Here is a 20,662-nt window from a genome sequence, read left to right as displayed (position 1 = left end):
GGTTGCCATCACATCTGCAATGAGTGAGCTCCAGGCTCTTTCTTCTAAACCTCCTTTCCTTTCTGTCCATCCGGATAAGGTTGTTTTAAGAACGCGTCCCTCTTTCCTGCCCAAGGTAGTCACAACCTTCCACATCGGGCAGTCCATCACCTTGCCCACCTTCTTTCCTCCTCCGCATCCCTTGAAAGAGGAAGAGAGGCTCCACCGCCTGGACCCAAAAGGTGCGCTCTCATTCTATCTGGACCACACACGCCAGATCCGGGTAGATGACCAGCTCTTTGTTGGTTACGTGGACGCTAAGAAGGGACGGGCGGTGCACAAACGAACCATCTCTCGGTGGGTCAACTTGTGCATCAAGGTTTGCTACTCCTTGGCAAAAAAAGAGCCTCCTGTTGGGCTGAGGGCCCATTCCACTCGGGCCACGGCAGCTACTACTGCCCTGGGTTGGGGAGTCTCCTTCCAGGACATCTGTCAGGCAGCTACGTGGGACTCGCTGCACACGTTTGCTAGAACCTACTGCCTGGACAGCCAAGTCCGGAGAGATGGCTTCTTTTTCTATTCCGTTCTCCAGGACTTTCTGGCGTGATCTTGGTTCGCAGACCCACCACCGGTGTTGGTATTGCTGGGGTATCTATTCTAAGGTAAGGAATCTAACTAACGTGTTTCTTTTAGGTGAACAAGTTACTTACCTTCAGTAACGATATATCTGTAAGAAACATTAGTTAGTTAGATTCCTTACCGTCCCACCCATCCTCCCCGTTCTGCGAACCGGTTAAGGTACATCCCTTTGAAGGCCCTAATTTCATGGCACCAGTGTCGGTTTTTATCATGGCTCTGCGTTTCTGGCACGGAAAAGCTGTGTATTAGAACTGACGTCAGCGCACGAGGGCTGCGTCTAAGTACTCCGACGACGTCATCCCGACGCCGACGATGGATGCGGAGCCACAGACGACGCCTACCGACACGCAGGGGTACAGCTACGCAACTTTCCGGATCCAGCCTGACGACTGGGGATATTCTAAGGTAAGGAATCTAACTAACTATGGTTTCTTACAGATATATTGTTACCGAAGGTAAGTAACATATTCATTACAACTCTCAACGAGAAGCACCCCTCTGCGCTTCATGCTAGCAAAACCCACATGTGTCACAAAAGTGTCCTCCTTCACTTACTAATGCACTTTATTTTTACAATACATTTGCATAATTTACCAATGATAATATTTATTGCAAATTGGTTAATAGTAACACCTTAAAAAATATGTTCACCTTTTGTGCTTTTTCTACTTTTTTGTTTCCATTTAGGAGTCTCAGATAACTCGCATATTTGGAACAATGATCAACCAAAAGCTTCAGGACTTTGAGGAAGAAGTGAAACCCATCGGCAACACTATCACCATGGCAACTATTGATGCCTATAATGCCTTCATTCAAAGATTTCTCCCCACTCCAGCAAAGATCCACTACCTCTTCAACCTCCGGGACATCTCTAAGGTATTGGCAGCGAGGACTAAAGGACATGCACTGCCTCCATCCTTCCAACCAACTAAAGAATATGGTGTGGTCACACGACTATTGCTTTGCAGGGAATATTGGTATATGTTTGGCAATTTCATTCCAGTCACTGCTTAATTTTTAATATTGTGGTTATGGTTGGGGCAGACATTTCTCCAGCATGGGATCCTGCTTAGAACTTAGTCTCTAGAATATTCTCCCACTACTAAGAAAGATTCTCATCAGCTGAGAGTTAATTTTTAGCCACTTAAGAAAGATGCCCCTGTTAGAGATATATTGTAAGACAGTTAGTTATGTTCCTATCAATAAATGTACACTCACTGTGCATTTGCTAACAAATTGTATATGGCATATATCTTTTAAATTATGTTTTTAATGGATACTCCTACCTGAAGATTCCTTTTGTATAACCTTATACAAGCGCAGCACTGAAGCCAGATCTTGTTTGTTTTTTAATGATTGTAGATGCTGGCTGCGTATATCCTATATCAAAGTAAGTAATAGTGTACACCGAGTCCAGGGAGTCCCCAGAGGTATAGCAAAGGCTAAAGTAGACAAGTACTAACAGCTTTTTTGTGGTAGAGTGGGTGAGCAGTTAGGCTTATCAAGAGTGTGTGTTAAGCATTTAATGTATTCACTCAATCAAGGCTGATGCCACACACTCAGAGATAGAATCCAGACCAATTGGGTCAGTAAAAAAAAGTATACTTATAGATTATTTTGTAGAACCAAGCAGGACTTGGAACAGGCAAGTAAGAAATACTTTCACATGCAAAGCTGTACACAGAAATGCAATTGTGAATCATATTGGAATCATTTACAGGTTTGTATTACTTTACAAACAGTTGAAAATACAGTAAGATTTCTTTTGATTATTTTTGTGTTACTTTTAGATTACATCAACTACTTGGGGTGATATGCCTTGATATCACATCATGGACTCTACAATACAAGGTAAGTAAGACTTTTATCACTTTTAAGATACATTTACTTTTTCTGTTATGAAAAAAACACAGGTCTAGGGAATAGTTTTCGAACGAATCAGGACCTGCGAGTTCGAACCTCCGATTACGATGCTTCTCAACATCAATCAGTCAGACTCGCATTGACTTCAATGGGAGCCTGTGTTCCCGAACAGGAACACAGGCTCCCATTGAAAAAAGTTGTGGTTGGGGAAAACCTTGCACTCTGTGGCGGGCACCCCGTCGTGCCTGCCACATTGTGTATGGTTGGGAAGAGGGGCCCTTGGGGACCCCTACAGGTCCGAATTGGACGCCCCCAGTGAAGGGGGGCCCGCAACGGGCCCCCAAAAACAGATTCAGACAGTCGTTTTGTGTTGGTCAGACCGATTCAGAATGGCTATCCGAATCTGTCATCGTAATCACTCGTTCGGAAACCATGTCCATAGAGCTGTACGATTCGGCTCTGAAAAACTCGGGATGCCAAATTGGAACCGATTCAGACTGCCAGAACGGTTTTTGGGCATCATATTCTGTCATTGGGAAATGTGTACGATTCATTCGGAAGCAAGGGCTCCGAATCAAATTCTACAATACCGAATCCCATTCAGAGCATTTCCGAACGAAATCGTAATTGGCTCCCTAGATGTTTTGAGGAACAGAAAACTTGTAACATTGGTCCGAATAGGGAAAAGAGTGTTAATGTAACTAAACGATTTACAAATATGAGTTTCTGATAGATACATCTGCCAGTGGATTCCTCACCTTGTGAATATCCCCCTTGAGTCAGCAACATTCGGAAATTCTTTTTGTAGCTTCGCGCCAATGTGGACGTGGACGATGTCATAGAGGCACGGCATTGCACGCGACTCCGCTGACGTCAACTACACTACAATAGTCCCACGCCGGCATGATGACGTCAGTTCCCTTTTTTCCGCGTCGTCGACGCTAACGGTTTCGGGGAATCTCTTTAGCCTCTTAGTAACTTTGTTGCTATTTTCTTCACTTTTCTGTTTCTTTGTGTCCTTCACGATGTCAACAAAGAAGACCGGTTTCAAGCCTTGCAGAGAATGTGGGAAAATGATGTCAATCACAGAAGATTGCATCTGGTGTCTAAGTTCGGACCATGATGTTGATGGATGTTCTTCATGTCGGAAGATGAACCCAAAGGCTCTGTGTGAGAGAGAGACCAAACTACTGTTGGCAAAGCTGAAAGGTGACAAGGGAAAAAAGTCTTTGAGATCTCGTTCGAGAAGGGCGAGGTCGAGATCGGCGTCGAGATCAAGGCCTCGAGCGGAGTCGACTTCGAAGTCATCATCAGATCATGCTTCGAAGTCAAGGAAGAAGCATAAGAAAAGAAGACCTGAGTCCCGACGTCATTCCGGTAGGGACTCGGACTCGAGGTCGAAGTCACCCAAGAAGGTACGTTCGAAGGTGATTCCTCCGGAGGAGTGCTTGGATCCTGAAGGTGAGGCTTCGCCTTCGGAGTTGCAGGTTCCGGCTCCGTCTCCGGTTCAATCTCCGGTGCCGTCCCCGGCCCGTGAGAATGAGGAAGAGGTTCCTATGGGTGAGAATTCTGCGCCTGTGGAAGAACCGAATTCGGAACCACCTCAAGGCCAGCCTGAGGGTTTTCAGCCACCATTTTCAGCCCCGGGCCAAGACCCATCAGCGTTTTTGAACGCTATGTATGGCGTATTTTCAAGGGCTTGGTACCCCTCTGGTGCACCTTCGGGTCCCATGGGTCCACTAGCTTTCAATTTAGGAGTTCCACACTCCTATGCTCCGGCTCCATTTATGGCGTTCATGCCGACTCAGACACCGCCGTGGCAATACCCGGCTCCACCGAGGTCCTCGACGCCGATACAGACGTCGACTACGCCGAGTCGACCTCGAGACCAACCCACTATGCCATCGGATTCGATACCGACGTCGGTTCCGGCTCCGTCGGAGTCGTTGGACGATCCGATGGAGTGGCGTGTGAAGGAAATGTCCAGGAGGGGGGCTCAGAGCCTCATGGAGGAGCAGAGATATACAGAAGCTCAAGCTGAAATATTAGAAGGTGAGCTTGAGGATGACTGTTTCGATAATCTGGCAGAGGCTAGTGGCCTGGAGTTTTCTCCCGAGTGGGAGTTACCTTCTGTGTCTGATGCAAATTCAAAAGACGTTCAGCCTTATCACTTGGTTATGAGGAAAGCAGCAGAACTTTTGAATTTGACTCTACCTACAGTAGAATTTAAGTCCAATCTACTAACTGAGGTTCTGCATTCACCCAGTTCTGTGGTGGAACCGTTACTCCCCTTTAATGAAGCTTCAACGGAGCCTATTATGGAAGTTTGGAAAAAGCCACTTACAGCACCAGCAGTTTCCAGGAGTGGGGCAAGAAGGTACAGGGTCGCTCCTGAAGACCCTGCTTTTCTGACTTCTCATCCTTCACCTGAAAGTTTAGTAATCCAGGAAGCCTATTCCAAAAAGACTGTGAGTACATTTCCTCAAGTGCCTGGGGACCTTGATCCACTAGAACTCGGCAACTACAGGCCAATTTCCTTACTCCCAGGTGTCAGCAAAATAGCTGAGAAACATGTTAACCAAAATCTCTCCCAATACCTCGAGTCTAACAAACTACTGGAACCCTCCCAAACGGGATTCAGGCCAGAGCCCCGAGACCGCAATACTGGCGGTAGTCGAAGAGGCAAGGAAGATCATAGACTCAGGGGGATCAGTGGCAGTGATCCTCCTGGATCTTAGCGCCGCATTCGACACCGTCAACCACTCTATCCTGATCCAAAGACTCAAACACCTTGGAGTCACAGGAACGGCTCTGGCCTGGTTAGAATCCTTCCTCAAAAACCGACTCTTTCAGGTGACAGAGGGCACCTTTACGTCCAGACCCACAGCCATCAACTGCGGGGTACCACAGGGCTCGTCTCTGAGCCCAACCCTTTTTAATGTGTATATGTCCCCCCTCGAGAAGGTTGTCGCCCCCTATGGCATTAAACTCCTGACATATGCCGACGACACCCAACTTGTGGTCTCCCTTAACCAGCAAGACCTCTCCATTCCCAACCTGCATACCTGCTTGCTCGAAATAACAAAATGGATGAGTAGCTCCCACCTCAAGTTGAACAACGAAAAAACTGAGATCATGTTTCTAGGCAACAAATCTTTATACAGTTCCATCTCCATATGGCCGTCAGCCATGGGCCCCCCCCTGTGTCCAAACCAGAAATTAAGAGCCTGGGCATCTGGTTAGACGAAGAACTGAACTTCTCAGCCCAAGCACGGAAAACCGCTGGAACCTGTCACGGTTTGCTAAGATCGGCAAGAAAAATTCTACCCTTGCTTCCGACTCAATCCCGCAAACTCCTCGTCCACGGCCTTGTGCTATCTCGTTTAGACTATGGCAACGCCCTATACCTAGGGGCCCCCAAAAAAGTTTTAGCAAAACTCCAAACGGCCCAAAACGCGGCAGCCCGCATTCTCACAGGTACCCATCGTCGCTGCTCAGCCAAACCGTCTTTGAGGGCCCTTCATTGGCTCCCCATCCAAGAGAGAATTCAATTCAAAGCTCTCTGCACGACCCACAAGATTATGCACGGCAAAGCCCCTCCCATACTCCAAAATCTCATCTCACCCCACACCACCTCTAGAACTCTCCGCTCTTCCAACTGCAACTTAGCCTCAGTTCCCAGGATCAGAAAAGCCCGCTCAGGCGGCCAACTGTTCTCACTCAACGCTGCCAAACTTTGGAACTCGCTCCCCCCTAACCTCAGAGCCCAACCCAACCTTTTGTCATTCCGTAGAGCACTTAAAACATGGCTGTTCCCATAAAACATCTCTCACCAGGTTCCTGTCTATCAGCGCTGGGACGCCTATGGGCAGCCATGCGCTCTACAAATCTGCAAAATAAATAAATAAGGATGCCTAGAAACAAGATCAGGTTGCAAAAAATACCTTTTCTTCTACGAGTATGGCAATAAAGTCATCCAATGCTATTTGCTTTATGAGGAGATATGTACATGCTCTCATGGATACACTGTGTCTTCTGGCACCTAAGATCCCTGTTGACAGCAGGAAGGATTTTGAGGAGGTGTTGAAGGATGCACAGGCAGTGGCTCGTCAGGTTATACAAAGTGGACTGGACACTGCGGATTCGGTGGCACATATCATTGGTACTGCGGTTGCCACAAGAAGATCAGCTTGGCTGAAATCTTCGGATTTTTCGGCAGATGTTCAGCGTCTTTGTTGGATCTGCCATTTGATGGTGCTGGACTCTTTGGTAAAAAAGCTGATACAGCCTTAGAAAGATGTAAGGACAGTAGGGCTACTGCCAAATCTTTAGGGCTTCAGACCAGGGGTTCTTCTACCAGAAGGTTCAGAGGATTCGAACGCTCTTCCTTTCGCTCCTATCGGCAAGGTCAGCAGCAGCAGCAGCAACAGCAGCAGCAGAATCCCTTGTACTAGTCGTACAGGGGTAAACAGAGAGCTCGTCCTAGAGGACGTCAAGCCTCTTCCTCCTCCACCTCCTCCAACCCCCCAGCTTCAGAAAAGCAGCCCTAGATCCGCCATTCAGGATCATGCGGGTCCGGTGGGGGGTCGGCTTACCCACTTTCTACTGGATTGGGAATCGGTTACATCAGATCTTTGGGTTCTCAATCTCGTAGAAAATGGGTATGCTCTTCCCTCCCAATTACCCATTGTCAAGGTTTTTGCACGGAGGAACACCTCTTACTTCTGCAAGAGGAAGTGCAGACACTATTAATAAAGGGTGCGATAGAGGTGGTTCCAGAGCAGGAAAGGGGTCAGGGATGCTACTCCCGGTATTTCCTGATTCCCAAGAAGGATGGCAGACATCGTCCAATCCTGGATATCAGGATCTTGAATCTTTATCTGAAACAAGAGAAGTTCAAGATGCTCACCCTTGCGCAGGTTCTTCAGGCGCTGCTGGAAGAAGACTGGATGGTGTTGATCGACTTGCAGGATGCGTATTTTCACATCCCAATCCTGAAGTCGCACAGGAAGTATCTCCGTTTTACGGTGGAATCGCAACATTATCAGTTTGCGATCCTTCCTTTTGGAATTACTACTGCGCCTCGAGTCTTCACCAAGGTGATGGCGGTGGTGGCTGCACATCTCAGAAGATCAGGGGTTCCAGTGTTCCCCTAATTGTTTACGACTTGCTTATCAAGGCAGAGTCGTCAGAGAAAGTGCTCCAGCATCTGCAGGAGACAACTCAGTTGTTGTACCGGTTGGGTTTTTTAATAAATGTACCCAAATCTCACCTGGTGCCCTCCCAGCGAATCCTGTTCTTAGGTGCTGTAATGGACACAACTGTATGTCCTGCATTCCCTCCTCCTCAAAGGATTCGCGACATACAGGAAATGATTCCTTTATTTTACAATGGGGCGGTCGTTCCAGTCCTGAAGGTCCTTCGCCTGCTCGGTCTGATGGCTTCTTGCATTCTGTTGGTCAACAATGCACGCTGGCACATGAGGGCGCTCCAGTGGTGCCGCCGCAGGCAGTGGTATCAACACAACAGAGATCTCAGGGAGTCTGTGAGGATCTCCAGAGAAACTGCGGCGGATCTATCTTGGTGGAGCGTGGAAGGCAATCTGCCTCAGGGAAAGCCTTTTCATCTGCCTCCCCCGGTGGCCACAGTGATTACGGATGCATCCACTCTAGGGTGGGGTGCTCATCTGGGGGATCTGGAGGTAAAAGGTCAAAGGTCTTTGGTCTCCAGAGGAAAGGTTGCTTTACATCAACCTTCTAGAGTTACGGGCGATTCGTTTGGCACTCACGGCCTTCCTCCCTTCCCTTCGCGGTCGGTCAGTTCAAGTCCTGACAGACAATACGACCGCGATGTGGTATGTCAACAAACAGGGAGGAGTGGGGTCGCAGTGTCTCTGCAGAGAGGCTCTGCGCCTCTGGTCCTGGGTTCAGGACCATCAGATTTGTTTAATGGCAAATCATCTGGCCGGAGTTCTGAACGTGTGTGCAGACAGCCTCAGTTGGCAGTTCTCGGCCGACCACGAGTGGAGGCTTCATCCGGAGGTGGTTCGTCACGTCTTTCAGACGTGGGGGACTCCTCGTGTGGACCTGTTTGCCACTCGCAAGAATGCTCAATGCCCGTCATTCTGCAGTCTCCAGTATCCGATGCAAGGAACCTTGGGGGACGCGTTTCAGTTGAGTTGGGGAAGTCAACTCCTTTATGCGTTTCCTCCCATACCTTTGATTCCTCGGGTTCTGAGGAAGATTCGCCAAGTCCGGGCCCAAGTTATTCTGGTCGCCCCGGATTGGCCAAGAAGGGTGTGGTACACGGATCTTCTCCACCTCTCCTCTCGCTCGCCGCTCCGTCTCCAGTTCAGGGCAGATCTCCTCTCCCAGATGGAGGGCAGGTTCTACACCCCCACCTCCAGACATTACACCTTCATGCCTGGAGATTGAACGGGGCAACCTGAACTCCTTTTCTCTTCCACACGATGTGGTGGATGCCATTCTTTCGGCTAGGCGTGACTCCACTAAATCCATTTATTCATACAAATGGTCTAAATTTGTCTCTTGGTGTGGGGAGAAGTCTGTTGACCCTTTGAAGGCTCGTTTGTCTGATATTTTACAATTTGCTCTTTCTTTGGCACAGCAGGGATTTGCTGTTGCCACAGTCAAGGGTTATCTTTCGGCATTGTCGGCATTTCTCTGCTGGCCGGATCAGCCGTCTCTTTTCAAGTCTCCTGTGGTTTTAAGGTTTTTGAAGGGCCTCACTAATAAGTTCCCTCCTACTCCCTTTATTGTGCCTCAATGGGATTTAAATCTTGTTTTAACCTTCTTGATGGGTTCTCCCTTCGAACCCTTACACAAGTGTCCCATGAGGCTTTTGTCTTTTAAGACGGTCTTCCTGGTTGCGATCACCTTGGCAAGGAGGGTAAGTGAGCTTTAAGCATGGGCGGAAAATCTGTTCCGCTCGCGGATTTTGCGGATTTTCGGTAAATCTGCGAACTTTCGCAAATTTACTGAAAATCCGCAAATTCGCACGCAGCGGATTTTTTTGCTTGGTGATACAATATTGCGGCGTTCACTTACTGTCATTCAGCGTTTGCCGAGTTGTTTTTCTCGATATTTTGCGAGTGCTGCGCCATTTTGGATCTTGCTGCGGGATCCCGCGGGAGTTTGGCGACGCATCGCGAGAGTTCGCAATTGCGAACATGTAGATGCGGCGGGCAGCAACAATCTCGCACTCACGAAATTACAAAATTTGCAATTCTGCACAAGAAATCCACCAGCAAGCAGCATATACCTTCTGAAAATTATGATTTTTATCAGAATAACTCCTCAGGTTGACATTTGCCTGCACTTTTTTTTGCAAGGAGTCCATTTTTTGGGGGGGTGGGGGGGGGCAGGAAGGAAGTGCCCCACAGAAAAACAAGTTTTGCAAGACTGAAAGCACTCAGCAGGTGCAAAAGTTCAAACTCATCATTAGTAACCATTCCCTGTAGTGCTTCCTTAGGGGCCCCTCCAGAGTTCAGTTGCCTACTTGCAACTATTCTATGACCCTGCTCTGACCCTCACAGCAGGCTCATAGAATAGCTACAAGTAGGCCACAAAGGTCCTGGGAAAAAAATTGCACTGCAACAGAAAGCAAATTACAGATAAGGAAGCAGGTGCCAGACAGGAAGTTTAAATTCAGTGACACATTAATCAACCCCAAATTAATTCATGTCAGTTGAAGGAGGGCAGATGTGCTTGCTTCCCCCCCCCCCCCCATAATCTACAGTGATGAACCAGAAATTATTCATGTCAGTTGAAGCAGGGCAGGTGTGCTTGCTTTTCCCCCCAATAATGTACAGTGATGAATCAGAGAGTGGCAGTGATGAACCAGAGGGTGGCATGGGTGAATCAGAGGATGACAGTGGTGAAACAGAGGGTGCTGTGAACCTGTGATGATGAACCAGACGTAGAAACAACAAAGTCGCGACCGTTGCGAGCCTACAAGTAAGTTCGCAATTGCGAACTGGTACAAAACCCTCGCGAACTGGCAGAAACCCTTGCGAACACACACAAAAAAAATCCTCAAATCCGCGAGAGTTCGCGGATTTTGCGGATTGCGAATTCACAAATGCACAAATTCGCAAACGCCAGATTCGCAAAATTCGCCCATGCTTAGTGAGCTTCAAGCTCTTAGTTCCAAGCCCCCATTCTTGACTATTCATGCTGAACGAATGGTTCTTAGGACTAGGGCTGCTTTTCTCCCTAAGGTGGTAACTCCCTTCCATCTAGGACAATCTATTACCCTTCCTACCTTTTATCCTCCCCCTCACCCTTCCAAGGAGGAGGAGAGACTACACCGTCTGGACCCTAAGAGGGAGGTGAGCTTTTTTCTTGATAAGACTAGAGACTATCGAGTGGAGGACCAGCTCTTTGTTCGATTTGCTGGCTGCAAGAAAGGAAGAGCGGTGCACAAGCGCACTCTTTCAAGATGGATCATCCTCTGTATAAAGATCTACTACTCTTTGGCTGGTAAGGAACCTCTAGAGGGTATAAGAGCTCACTCTACTAGAGCTAAGTCTTCAACTTCTGCTTTGTCTAGGGGTGTACCTGTAGAGGATATTTGTAGGGCCGCGACTTGGAACTCCCTCCACACTTTCGCGAAGCATTACTGCTTGGATGCCGAGGTGAGGAGGGAAGGTCACTTTGCGCGCTCTGTCCTCCAGGATGTTTGGGTGTAGATGAGTGGACACCCTCCTCCTGGAGTGGGGACTGCTGTGGGACTCTATTCACAAGGTGAGGAATCCACTGGCAGATGTATCTATCAGAAGAACAAGTTACTTGCCTTCTGTAATGCTTTTTCTGGTAGATACAGTATCTGCCTGTGGATTCCTCAATGACCCCCCCGCTTCCCCGTTGTCCACTTTTCTATACCAGAGTTACTGTAATATATTTACTTTATTGTCAAGGAGTTGTTTATTTCAAATGTTTTACTTCATTTGTTTCACACTGTGTATGTTACTTTGGAATTTGTGTACAGTGTATACTGTATATATTTCTACTGTCGTTGGTCCGTCCGTGTGCCTCGAAGGAACGGAAAAAAGGGCGGAACTGACGTCATCACGCCGGCGTGGGACTATTGTGGTGTCGGTGACGTCAGCGGAGTCGCCTGCGATGCCGTGCCTCTATGATGTCGTCCACGTCCACGCGAAGCTACAAAAAGAATTTCCGAATTTTGCTGACGCAAGGGGGATATTCACAAGGTGAGGAATCCACAGGCAGATACTGTATCTACCAGAAAAAGCGTTACCGAAGGTAAGTAACTTGTTCTTTCGGGTTTAGGACCAAGGTTCCCCAAGGTCCAGGTAGGCCCTCAAATTGCACCACCTTCGGCAATGGGGCAGCCGGGTGCAGAGTGTAGGGGCCCAGTGTTAGCCAATGGGGAAAGGGATCAGCACTGCTGGGGCAAGAGCTGCACTATAGCGGCACTGAGGCAGCCTGTTGCCAAGGATACGTCGGGGACCCCGTGGATTTCAATTGAGATCTAAAGTTGGGAAAATATGCTGCAGGCTCGGTCAGGTAGGTTTCCTGAAGGCAACCACTGGCTGGAGAAGTAGGTTGGGTTCTTGGGGAATGCCTGAACACTGTTGGTTCGGCCACCCAAGACCGTGGGGTGTCAGGTGTCGGGGTGTCCTTTGGCGTCGGGGCTTCTTACCAACTCCGGGGGACCCTTCAGGTTGAGGCTTCAGGCATCGCCTGGAAGCTTGAAGGGGGTTGGAATCACCAGATCTCAGGTCAGGATCGCTGGGAAAACCTCCTCATGGTGTTGGACCATTTGAACTTGGACCGTGGGTGTTGGGTGCAGAGTGATGCTGAACCGTGGAGCCGCCTGGATCTGGGTTCTGTGTTAGACGTCTTTGCTTGAGCAAGTCCGGCGCTTTCGGGAGACAGAGTCTTGAATTTGAGTGCAGGGTAGGTCCTCCGGGCTCTGGGGGACTTCTGGACACACCGGGATTTCTGCTGCAGTCAGGTCGGAGCCAGACAGGCTGGTAGGGCTGGGGCCAATGCGATTGGTGTCCTTTTCTTCCTGGGTCAGCACAACTCTTCAGTCCTTCTTCTTCGAATCTAAAGAGGCAAGGTTCAGGGTCGCCCCTGAGTACTAAACTTAGGGAGGTTACAGGGCTGTGCAGGTTGTGACCAATGAGTCCCTTCCTTGGGGTGAGTACACCCCCTATAATGCCACACTCCAGTGGGAGGGAAGCATGAGCCTCTTCCTAATTGGTTGTGTCCCTGCATCTCCAAAATGGAGGGAGCTGAGATGTGTTTTTCACCTCTTTTCCTACCCCTGAGCGGTGGGGTTGGCAAAGGTGAGCACACCTCTCCTCCTTACTCTGTTTTCCTGCCGAATCGTCTGCCCAAATTGGGGGTCCGAACCGGTGGGAGACAGTTGCTGGGGGCAGCAAAATGCAGGATCAGCTCACAAAGGGGGCAGGCCTTTGAAGCTTCCCTTCATGAACCTAGCCTATCCTGGGGAGGAGGATCTATACCTCTGCCCTGGATGGGCTTTGTCTCAGGACCCAGAGAGCCGAGGTTCTCTCCCCATGGGTGGCAAATGGAGGGCAGCCATTCAGGAACCACACCAGGACTGGTCGTTTTTCGGGGGGCATCTCTAAGATGCCCTCTTTGTGCATTTTAAATTAAATTCCACAATGGCATCAGTGTGGGTTTAATGTACTGAGACGTTTTGCTACCAAACTTCCTAGTTTTCAGTGAAGCCATTATGGAGCTGGGGAGTTTTTAATGACCGACTCCCAGAACATATACTTGTTATGGGTACCCTGAACTTACAATGTCTAAGGATGGACTTAGACACTATAGGGGTACAGTGCTCATGCAACTGTACCCTAACCTGTGGTCTAGTGCTCCGTGCTAGAGGGGTGGCTTACCTAGGCTGCTGGCAGTTGTTTGCAGGCATGGCACACAGGGATGTGTGCCATGTCGACTCTTTCTCTGCTCCAAAACTCGCAGCCTGCAAAGGCAGTGTGTGAGTGTTAGGGTGCAGGCCCCCCAACGGTGGCACAATAGGTGCTGCAGCGCATGGAGGCATCTCCTGGTCACCGTGCCCGTGGTACCCATGGTAACTTTTACAAGGGGTTTACCTGTGGCCAAAGATGTGCAAATTGGGGGTACACTGTTACAGCTTTGGGAAATAACACAGGCCTTGGGAACCTGATTGGCAGGGACCCAAGGTTCACCAAGTCAAAGTGCATTATGTGTCAGGCAAAAGTGGGGGCCGTAACCATGCAGAAAGGGGCTCTTTCCTTCAATGTTGCTACTTATTTGCCTGATAGTAGTGCGCAATGCGGGAGCATTTAAGAAAGTAACATATTGGGCCATGGCAACTAGTGACATCTGTTACTTTTCTCTGTATGTCATGGAAGCTGGAACTGAAATCACCAAAAAGTGTCTGTTTTTTTTGTGAGCATTTGTCTTTAGAAACAGTTTGTATTCTTTGTAGTATGTTCCACACCCTGGGTGTTTATGGTACCTCTTCAAAAGGCACATAGCTCCCTTGTCCACTGATGTACCCAAATGCTATCTGAGAGATGAAGGTCAATTAATTTATGGCATCTTGAAAAGGCTCAGGGTCTAAATCATGTCTAAGGCCATAACTCCTTCAAGATAACATTCGCGAGAGGAAGGAGCAAAAAACACAAGAAACCTAAACAGAACAAGGGTCCTTTTCCTCATCATGAACAGAAGAAAATTTACGAAGGAAGCATTTTGATTCCTCTTTTTGAGTCAGTTCCAACTTTTGAAAACTAGAACTACAAGGGAGATTTCCTTCAACTGGAGCATTAGCTGAGAAAGTTTAGGCTTTCTGGAAGGCCGTGTTTCCTGTCAGGCATTTTAGCAGGCTGTGTTGGCCTTTAGCTTCTCAGCCAAGTACGTTGGCTATATTCCTTTCTCAGAAGCCAGGACCCTTTTGAATGGCAAACAGAGCGTCTGAGGTTATGTTGTGACTTCTTTGGCATGGGTCTGCCTCAGCATGATACCTGCAACTCCAGCCCTAGTTTAATCAAGCCTAGGTATACCAGTCGTACCAAGTCTTAAGGTGAAAAGGAAGCTCACTTTTTAAGCTACAATACTATCTATGCTGGTGGTGGTACTGGCCTGTCATTACTTAAGCTATTGACTATTGCCAAGTTAAAACCCCAGCACCAAACCTGATCGTTAAGTTGGTGAGGAAACACATAGCTGACTAAAATTATACATTGAAAAGATTTACTAAACCATTGCCCTTCTCGTGATTCAACGTTCATTTTGGATTAGATTAATATGCCCCTGGTGCTCAAAACAATAGTTAGAGAGGAACTATGATATTGATGCTGAGAGCATGCGTCAAGCTGAGCACACTGATGCATGTTTATTTCTTGACCTGTAAAATGGAAGTAACCTCAAAGTCTCCTGTGGGCAGCTTCTCAAATGTGGAAAGTTTATGGTATATCAGAACATTGATAACAAAAATATTGTATGACACAAATATCCTTTACCAAAATATCACTCCATTGGTTGGAGATATTCTATTATTAACTCCAGTAGAGCGATATTCATGACACCATGGCCTGATTTGGAGTATGCGGAATGGTTTACATTATCACACACTTGACAGATATACCGTCCACGTATATCTGATAGAGACTACTAGCCGCAGATTCCTTAACATAGAATTATCATCAGGCGTGAGACTGGATTCGAAAATCTTGTTGCCACAGCATCCCTGCGCACCGGGGGGGACGGCATCGCGCGACTCTACCCAGGTGTTGTCCGCGCACCTGACATCAGCGAGGTCCCATAAGTCCCACCCCGGCACGTCTACGTCAGTTTTTTCCTTTTCTGTGTGCAACGTGGATCCGGTCTCTGTTCCGGGCCTGTTTAGGCCCCCTTTTTCTTACACTATTGTGTGTTATCTGTGTGGAACAGTGTGCGAATGCCTTGCACGTCGTGTGGACGCCTTATGTCAGCGACGGACCATCACCTCATTTGCGTATGGTGTTTGGGGGAAGATCACGGCTCCACTGATTGCGAGGTGTGCCAACAGTTGAAGCCGAAGGAGCGCCGGATGAAACTGCTCTTGGCGCGTCTCTCAAGGTCGGCTTCATCACCTCGATCGGCTTCTGCGGAAGGTTTCCAAAGCAGTCGTCTTCGTCCTCATCCCTCTCCTATGCCCCACGAGAGTCGCTCCCCGGTGGGTTAGTGTCGCAGCTTGTCCCCGGGGGCTGGTTTCCGGCCCCCGGTGCATGGGCTCGCTGCGGGTGATGCGGCCTGAGTTTCGTCCCCCTATCCATCGTTTCCCGGTGAGGGGGCGTCGAGTGCCCAGATGGAGATTTATGCGGTGGCTTTGCAGGCCTCGCTGGTGTCTCCACTTCCTCCTTCCCCTCCTTGGACGTCGACTGATCCCTTGCATTGCAAGGGGCCCTCAGCGGCTCCAGGCTTGGAGGATGTGGTGCCGTTGGTGTGCGGCCCTACGGGGGCCCCTCCTTCATACCACGGTGCCTCTGCCTCGCCGCAAACACCCTCGGGAGTCCCTGTGGTGTCGCGAGAGGTCACCAGGGCTCGTGTCGCATCCCCGAGCCACTCACGGCCCTATGGACAGGCGGTGGCCTTGTCTACGGCTGAGGTGACGTCGGTACGGCTTCAGCAGCTGCTGGCCCGGGCAGCGCCACAGGGGTCGGTGGACCCCCCTCATCTCGCTGTGGGTCAAGGCTGGACAGGGACCCCTTGTCCCCCTCCGAGCCCCTTTCGTCCCTCCATGCAGGTGGCTGCCTCGTCAGAGGGTTGAGTCGGAGGTTGAATTTCCTTGGCGGCGCTGCATGGGTCAGCAGACCCCCTACGTCCCATTCTGGGTCGAGGCCCCTCTCGACCCTCCACGGAGGCAGCCTCGTTTGAGGTCGAGTTGGCGCCGTTCCATCGCCGTACCTTGGCCACTTCGGCTCTGGCTAAGCTCCAGTCCCCGGCGCTGCGTGACGTGGGGGAGACCTGTCCGGCGTCTCCTTTGGCGAAGGACGGTGATGATGTCCTGCCTCTGGCTGCGGACACTACGGCGTCAGAAAGGTGTTGGGTCGCTGACTCGTCTTCGGACGCTCCCTCTTCTCCGGAGGTTGGGTGCCTGCTGGTGTCGTTCTCACCGGAGAGGGGCCGCCGCGTGGTGGCTTTTTCCCCGGCCTCATCAAAAGGTGGCTTCCCGCCATTCCAGAGAACGCGGTTTTCGCCGGAGGAGCAACAGGTCCCCCACTCTTCTGTCCCTCCTTCTACTTTTTAGGTCTGGCCTATGCCCGCCCCGCTTTGCTTCGGGGACGGCAGCCATAGTTTGCAGCCGTCGCCCACGGAGGAGCTGCTTTCTCCAACGCAGGGCCCTACGGAGGCAGGTGCAGCCTTCGCTCCCACTGTGTCCACGGCTGTGAGTATTTTCCCCATGGGTGACCCGGTTGCTCATATCCCTGCAGATCATCTTTTGGAGGTTCTCCACCGGGGCTCTGGTAGGAGGGAGCTGTTGCTTCCCTTTGAGGGTTCGCTCCTTTCTTCCCTGATGGGGACTTGGGGGTGTCCCGCTACAGGGGACCCATTGCCCCAACACTTCCTGCAACGGCACCTTCCAGCACCGCGTGACTCTGCGTGTCTTTCCCTCCTTTCCTCTGCCTCCAGCCCACTTTTGCGAACTGCCTTACCCTCCCTGCCACCACTGGTGTCTCCACCGTCCCGGGAGGGCCGCTGGCTAGACTCTTGGGGGCGCAACATGTTCGCCTCGACCAGCGCTGCTCTGTGGGCCCTCAACAACTTATGTGTGTTGGCCAAGGCCACCTCTTGTCTGTGGGACTTGGCTGAGTCCTTGGGATCTGCCGCTTCACAGGAGACTGTTCAGGTTGAATTACGCACCATGCGTTGGATGGCCGGGAGCTAGTTGCGTTTATTCTTCGCTCCGCTCTGGACATCTCGAAGGTGCTGGGTCGTGCCATGGCTTCCTCAGTTGCCCTTCGCCGCCATGCATGCCTTCGGGACAGTGTGTTCCCTGAAAATGTTCGGGAGCGATTGGTTGATCTTCCATTCATTGGCACTCTGTTATTCCATGCGCCGGCAGACTCGGCCATCCAGAAGTTCTTGGCAGGGCTTCGTCCTCCTCCTCCTTCTTCTCCCCCTCAGTGTCTGGTGAGTTGATCTGGTTCTTGGACCTCCTTTTGGACAGGTCGCGCTTGCTGTGTTGTGTGTTTTATGGCCACTTGAGTCCTCATTGCGGAGACTGTGGTTTTGTTGGCTGCTGGACTGCCCCTTGTTGACCTTGTGTTTTTGCTACAGTTATCTGCACAGATTGGCCCTGAGATTAGGCCTTCTGTTTTTCTCTTGGGCTGCTTGACAAGCCTTCTGCTGGGTTTTTTTCCCCAGTGGCTCTTTTGGTTGTCCTCTGCTGCGCAATTCTGATAAATACATTTGCCATGTGGATTCCTCACCTTGTGAATATCCCCCTTGCGTCAGCAACATTCGGAAATTCTTTTCGTAGCCTCGCGCCGACGTGGATAGGACGTCACAGAGACACGGCTCCGCTCGCGACTCCGCTGACGTCACCGACGCCTACAATAGGCCCACGCCGGCGTGATGACATCAGTTCCCTTTTTTCCGCGTCGTCGACGCTAACGGTTATCGGGAATCTCTGTAGCCTACTGGTACATTGTTGCCATTTTGTTGCATATTTCTGCTTCACTGTATCCTGTCTCTTCGAAGATGTCATCCAAGAAGACCGGCTTCAAGCCCTGCAGGGAGTGCGGTAAAATGATGTCCATTACCGACCCCCATGAAGGCTGCATCTGGTGTTTAAGTTCCGACCATGGTGTGGAGGATTGTTCTTCATGTCGGAAGATGAATCCGAAGGCCCTGAGGGAGAGAGAAGCCAAACTTCTGGTTGCTAAGGTGAAAGCTGGAAAGGAGAAATCGTCGAGGTCTCGTTCTCGAAGGGCGAGGTCGAAGTCCAGGGCGAGGTCGAGATCTGCTTCTCGAGAGAGGTCGTCTTCGAAGTCGGCGTCGGCTCATGTTTCGAAGTCGAAGAAGAAGCACAAGAAGAGGAGACATGAGTCCCGACGTCGGTCTGGTAAGGAGTCCGGCTCGAGGTCGAGGTCACCGAAGAAGGTACGTTCGAAGGTGGTTACTCTCGAAGTCTCTGAGCATGAAGGTGAGGCCTCACCTTCTGAGTCGCATGGGCGGTCTCCCTCTCCGGCTCCGAATACTTCTCCGGTTCCGAATCCGTCTCCGGCGCCGTCCCCGGCCCGTGAAGAGGAAGAGGCTCGGGAGGTTGTGGATTCTGCGCCTGTTGAGCCGAATCAGATTCTTCCACAGGACCGACCTGATGGGTTTCAGCCGCCCTTTCCTGCTCCAGGCCAGGACCCTTCAGCGTTTCTTAACGCTATGTATGGCGTCTTCTCAAGGGCGTGGTACCCCTCTGGAGCACCTTCGGGTCCCATGGGTCCATTGGCATTCAGCCTGGGAGTTCCTCACTCCTATCCTCCGGCTCCGTTTATGCCTTACATGCCGGCTCCGACGCCGCATTGGCAGTTCCGGGCTCCGCCGAAGTCGTCGATGCCGATTCCAGCGTCGCCTGCTCCTGATCGTCCTCGAGGGCATTCTTCTGTGCCGTCGGATTCGATACCGGCGCCGGCCCCGAATCCGTAGGAGCCGCAGGTGGATTCGGCTGCGAGGCGTGTAAAGGAGAGGTCCAGAAGGGAAGCTCAACGCCTTTTGGAAGAGCAGAGATACATGGATTCACAGTCTGATGTTGAAGAAGGTGAATTGGAAGAGAGCTGTTTTGAGGAATTGGCGGATTCAGGGACTCTTGATTTCTCTCCAGAGTGGGAGTTGCCCTCAGGCTCAGGTGCTCCCTCTAAGGATATCCAGCCATACCATCTGGTTATGAGGAAGGCTGCTGAGCTTCTTCAATTGACTCTCCCTACAGTGGAGTTCAAGTCTAATATCCTCACTGAGGTCTTGCATTCACCGAATTCTGTGGTTGAGCCTTTACTTCCATTCAATGAAGCTTTGACAGATCCTATAATGGAGGTGTGGAAGAAACCTTTGTCGGCTCCTGCGGTTTCTAAGAGTGTTGCGAGGAGGTACAGGGCTGCTCCTGAGGACCCGGCTTTTCTGTCTTCTCATCCTTCGCCAGAGAGCCTGGTCATTCAGGCTGCCTGTTCAAAGAAGAGTCATAGTGCCTTTCCTCAGGTTCCTTGTGAGAAGGAAGCAAAGAAACAGGACCAGGTTGCAAAAAAGACCTTTTCATCGGCTAGTATGGCGTTGAAGTCAACTAATGCCACATGTCTTATGGGAAGGTATGTGCATGCCCTGGTGGACTCCTTGCGTATCCTGGCTCCAAAAATTCCTGACGCCAACCGGAAGGATTTTGAGGAGGTGATTTCTGACACTCAGGCGGCAGCCCGCCAGGTTATTCAAAGTGGTCTGGACACTGCCGACTCTGTGGCTCGTATTATGGGCACTGCTGTCGCCACTAGGAGGTCAGCCTGGTTGAAGTCATCGGACTTTTCGGCTGATGTTCAGGCGACTTTGCTTGATCTTCCTTTTGATGGTTCAGGTCTCTTTGGGAAGAAGGCGGATGCGGCTCTTGAGAGATTCAAGGATTGCAGAGCAACAGCTAAGTCTTTGGGTCTCCAGATCAGAGGCACTTCTTCCAACAGAAGATTCAGGGGCTTTGGTCGCTCCTTTCGGAATTTCCGGCAAGGCCAACAGCAGCAGCAGCAACAGCAGCAGCAGCAGCAGCAAAATTCGGTGTACAGATCGTACAGGGGAAAGCAAAGAGCGCGTCCTCGTGGACGTCAGCCCTCCTCTTCCTCCACCTCTTCCAACCCCCCTGCCGCAGAAAAGCAGCCCTAGATCCGCTTTTCAGGATCATGTGGGTCCGGTTGGGGGTCGGCTTACCCATTTTCTACAGGATTGGGAATCGGTTACGACAGATCTTTGGGTTCTCAGTCTTGTAGAAAATGGGTATGCCCTTCCCTTTCGGGAATTCCCCCCTGTTTACCCTCTTTGTCAAGGTTTTTGCACCGAGGAACATCTGTCTCTTCTGCAGGAGGAGGTTCTAACTCTGTTACGTAAGGGTGCGATAGAGGTGGTCCCAGAGCAGGAAAGGGGTCAGGGATGCTACTCCTGGTATT

The 20,662-nt window shown here is 50.4% G+C and overlaps 1 protein-coding gene across 1 annotated transcript in view; it reads left to right on the top strand.

The window, feature by feature from the left end:
• The window catches only part of DNAH2 (dynein axonemal heavy chain 2), a 2,538,822-nt gene that overhangs the window by 1,747,370 nt on the left and 770,790 nt on the right, over positions 1-20,662 (top strand). The window contains exon 52 of the mRNA XM_086946066.1: positions 1,306-1,494. Coding sequence (XP_086802192.1) covers positions 1,306-1,494 — 189 coding nt within the window. The remainder of the gene's footprint in view (positions 1-1,305; positions 1,495-20,662) is intronic.

This window comes from Lissotriton vulgaris, chromosome 12 (genome assembly GCF_964263255.1).
Source record: "Lissotriton vulgaris chromosome 12, aLisVul1.2, whole genome shotgun sequence".
NCBI lineage: Eukaryota > Metazoa > Chordata > Amphibia > Caudata > Salamandridae > Lissotriton > Lissotriton vulgaris.
This window is presented reverse-complemented; position numbering and strand designations above follow the sequence as displayed.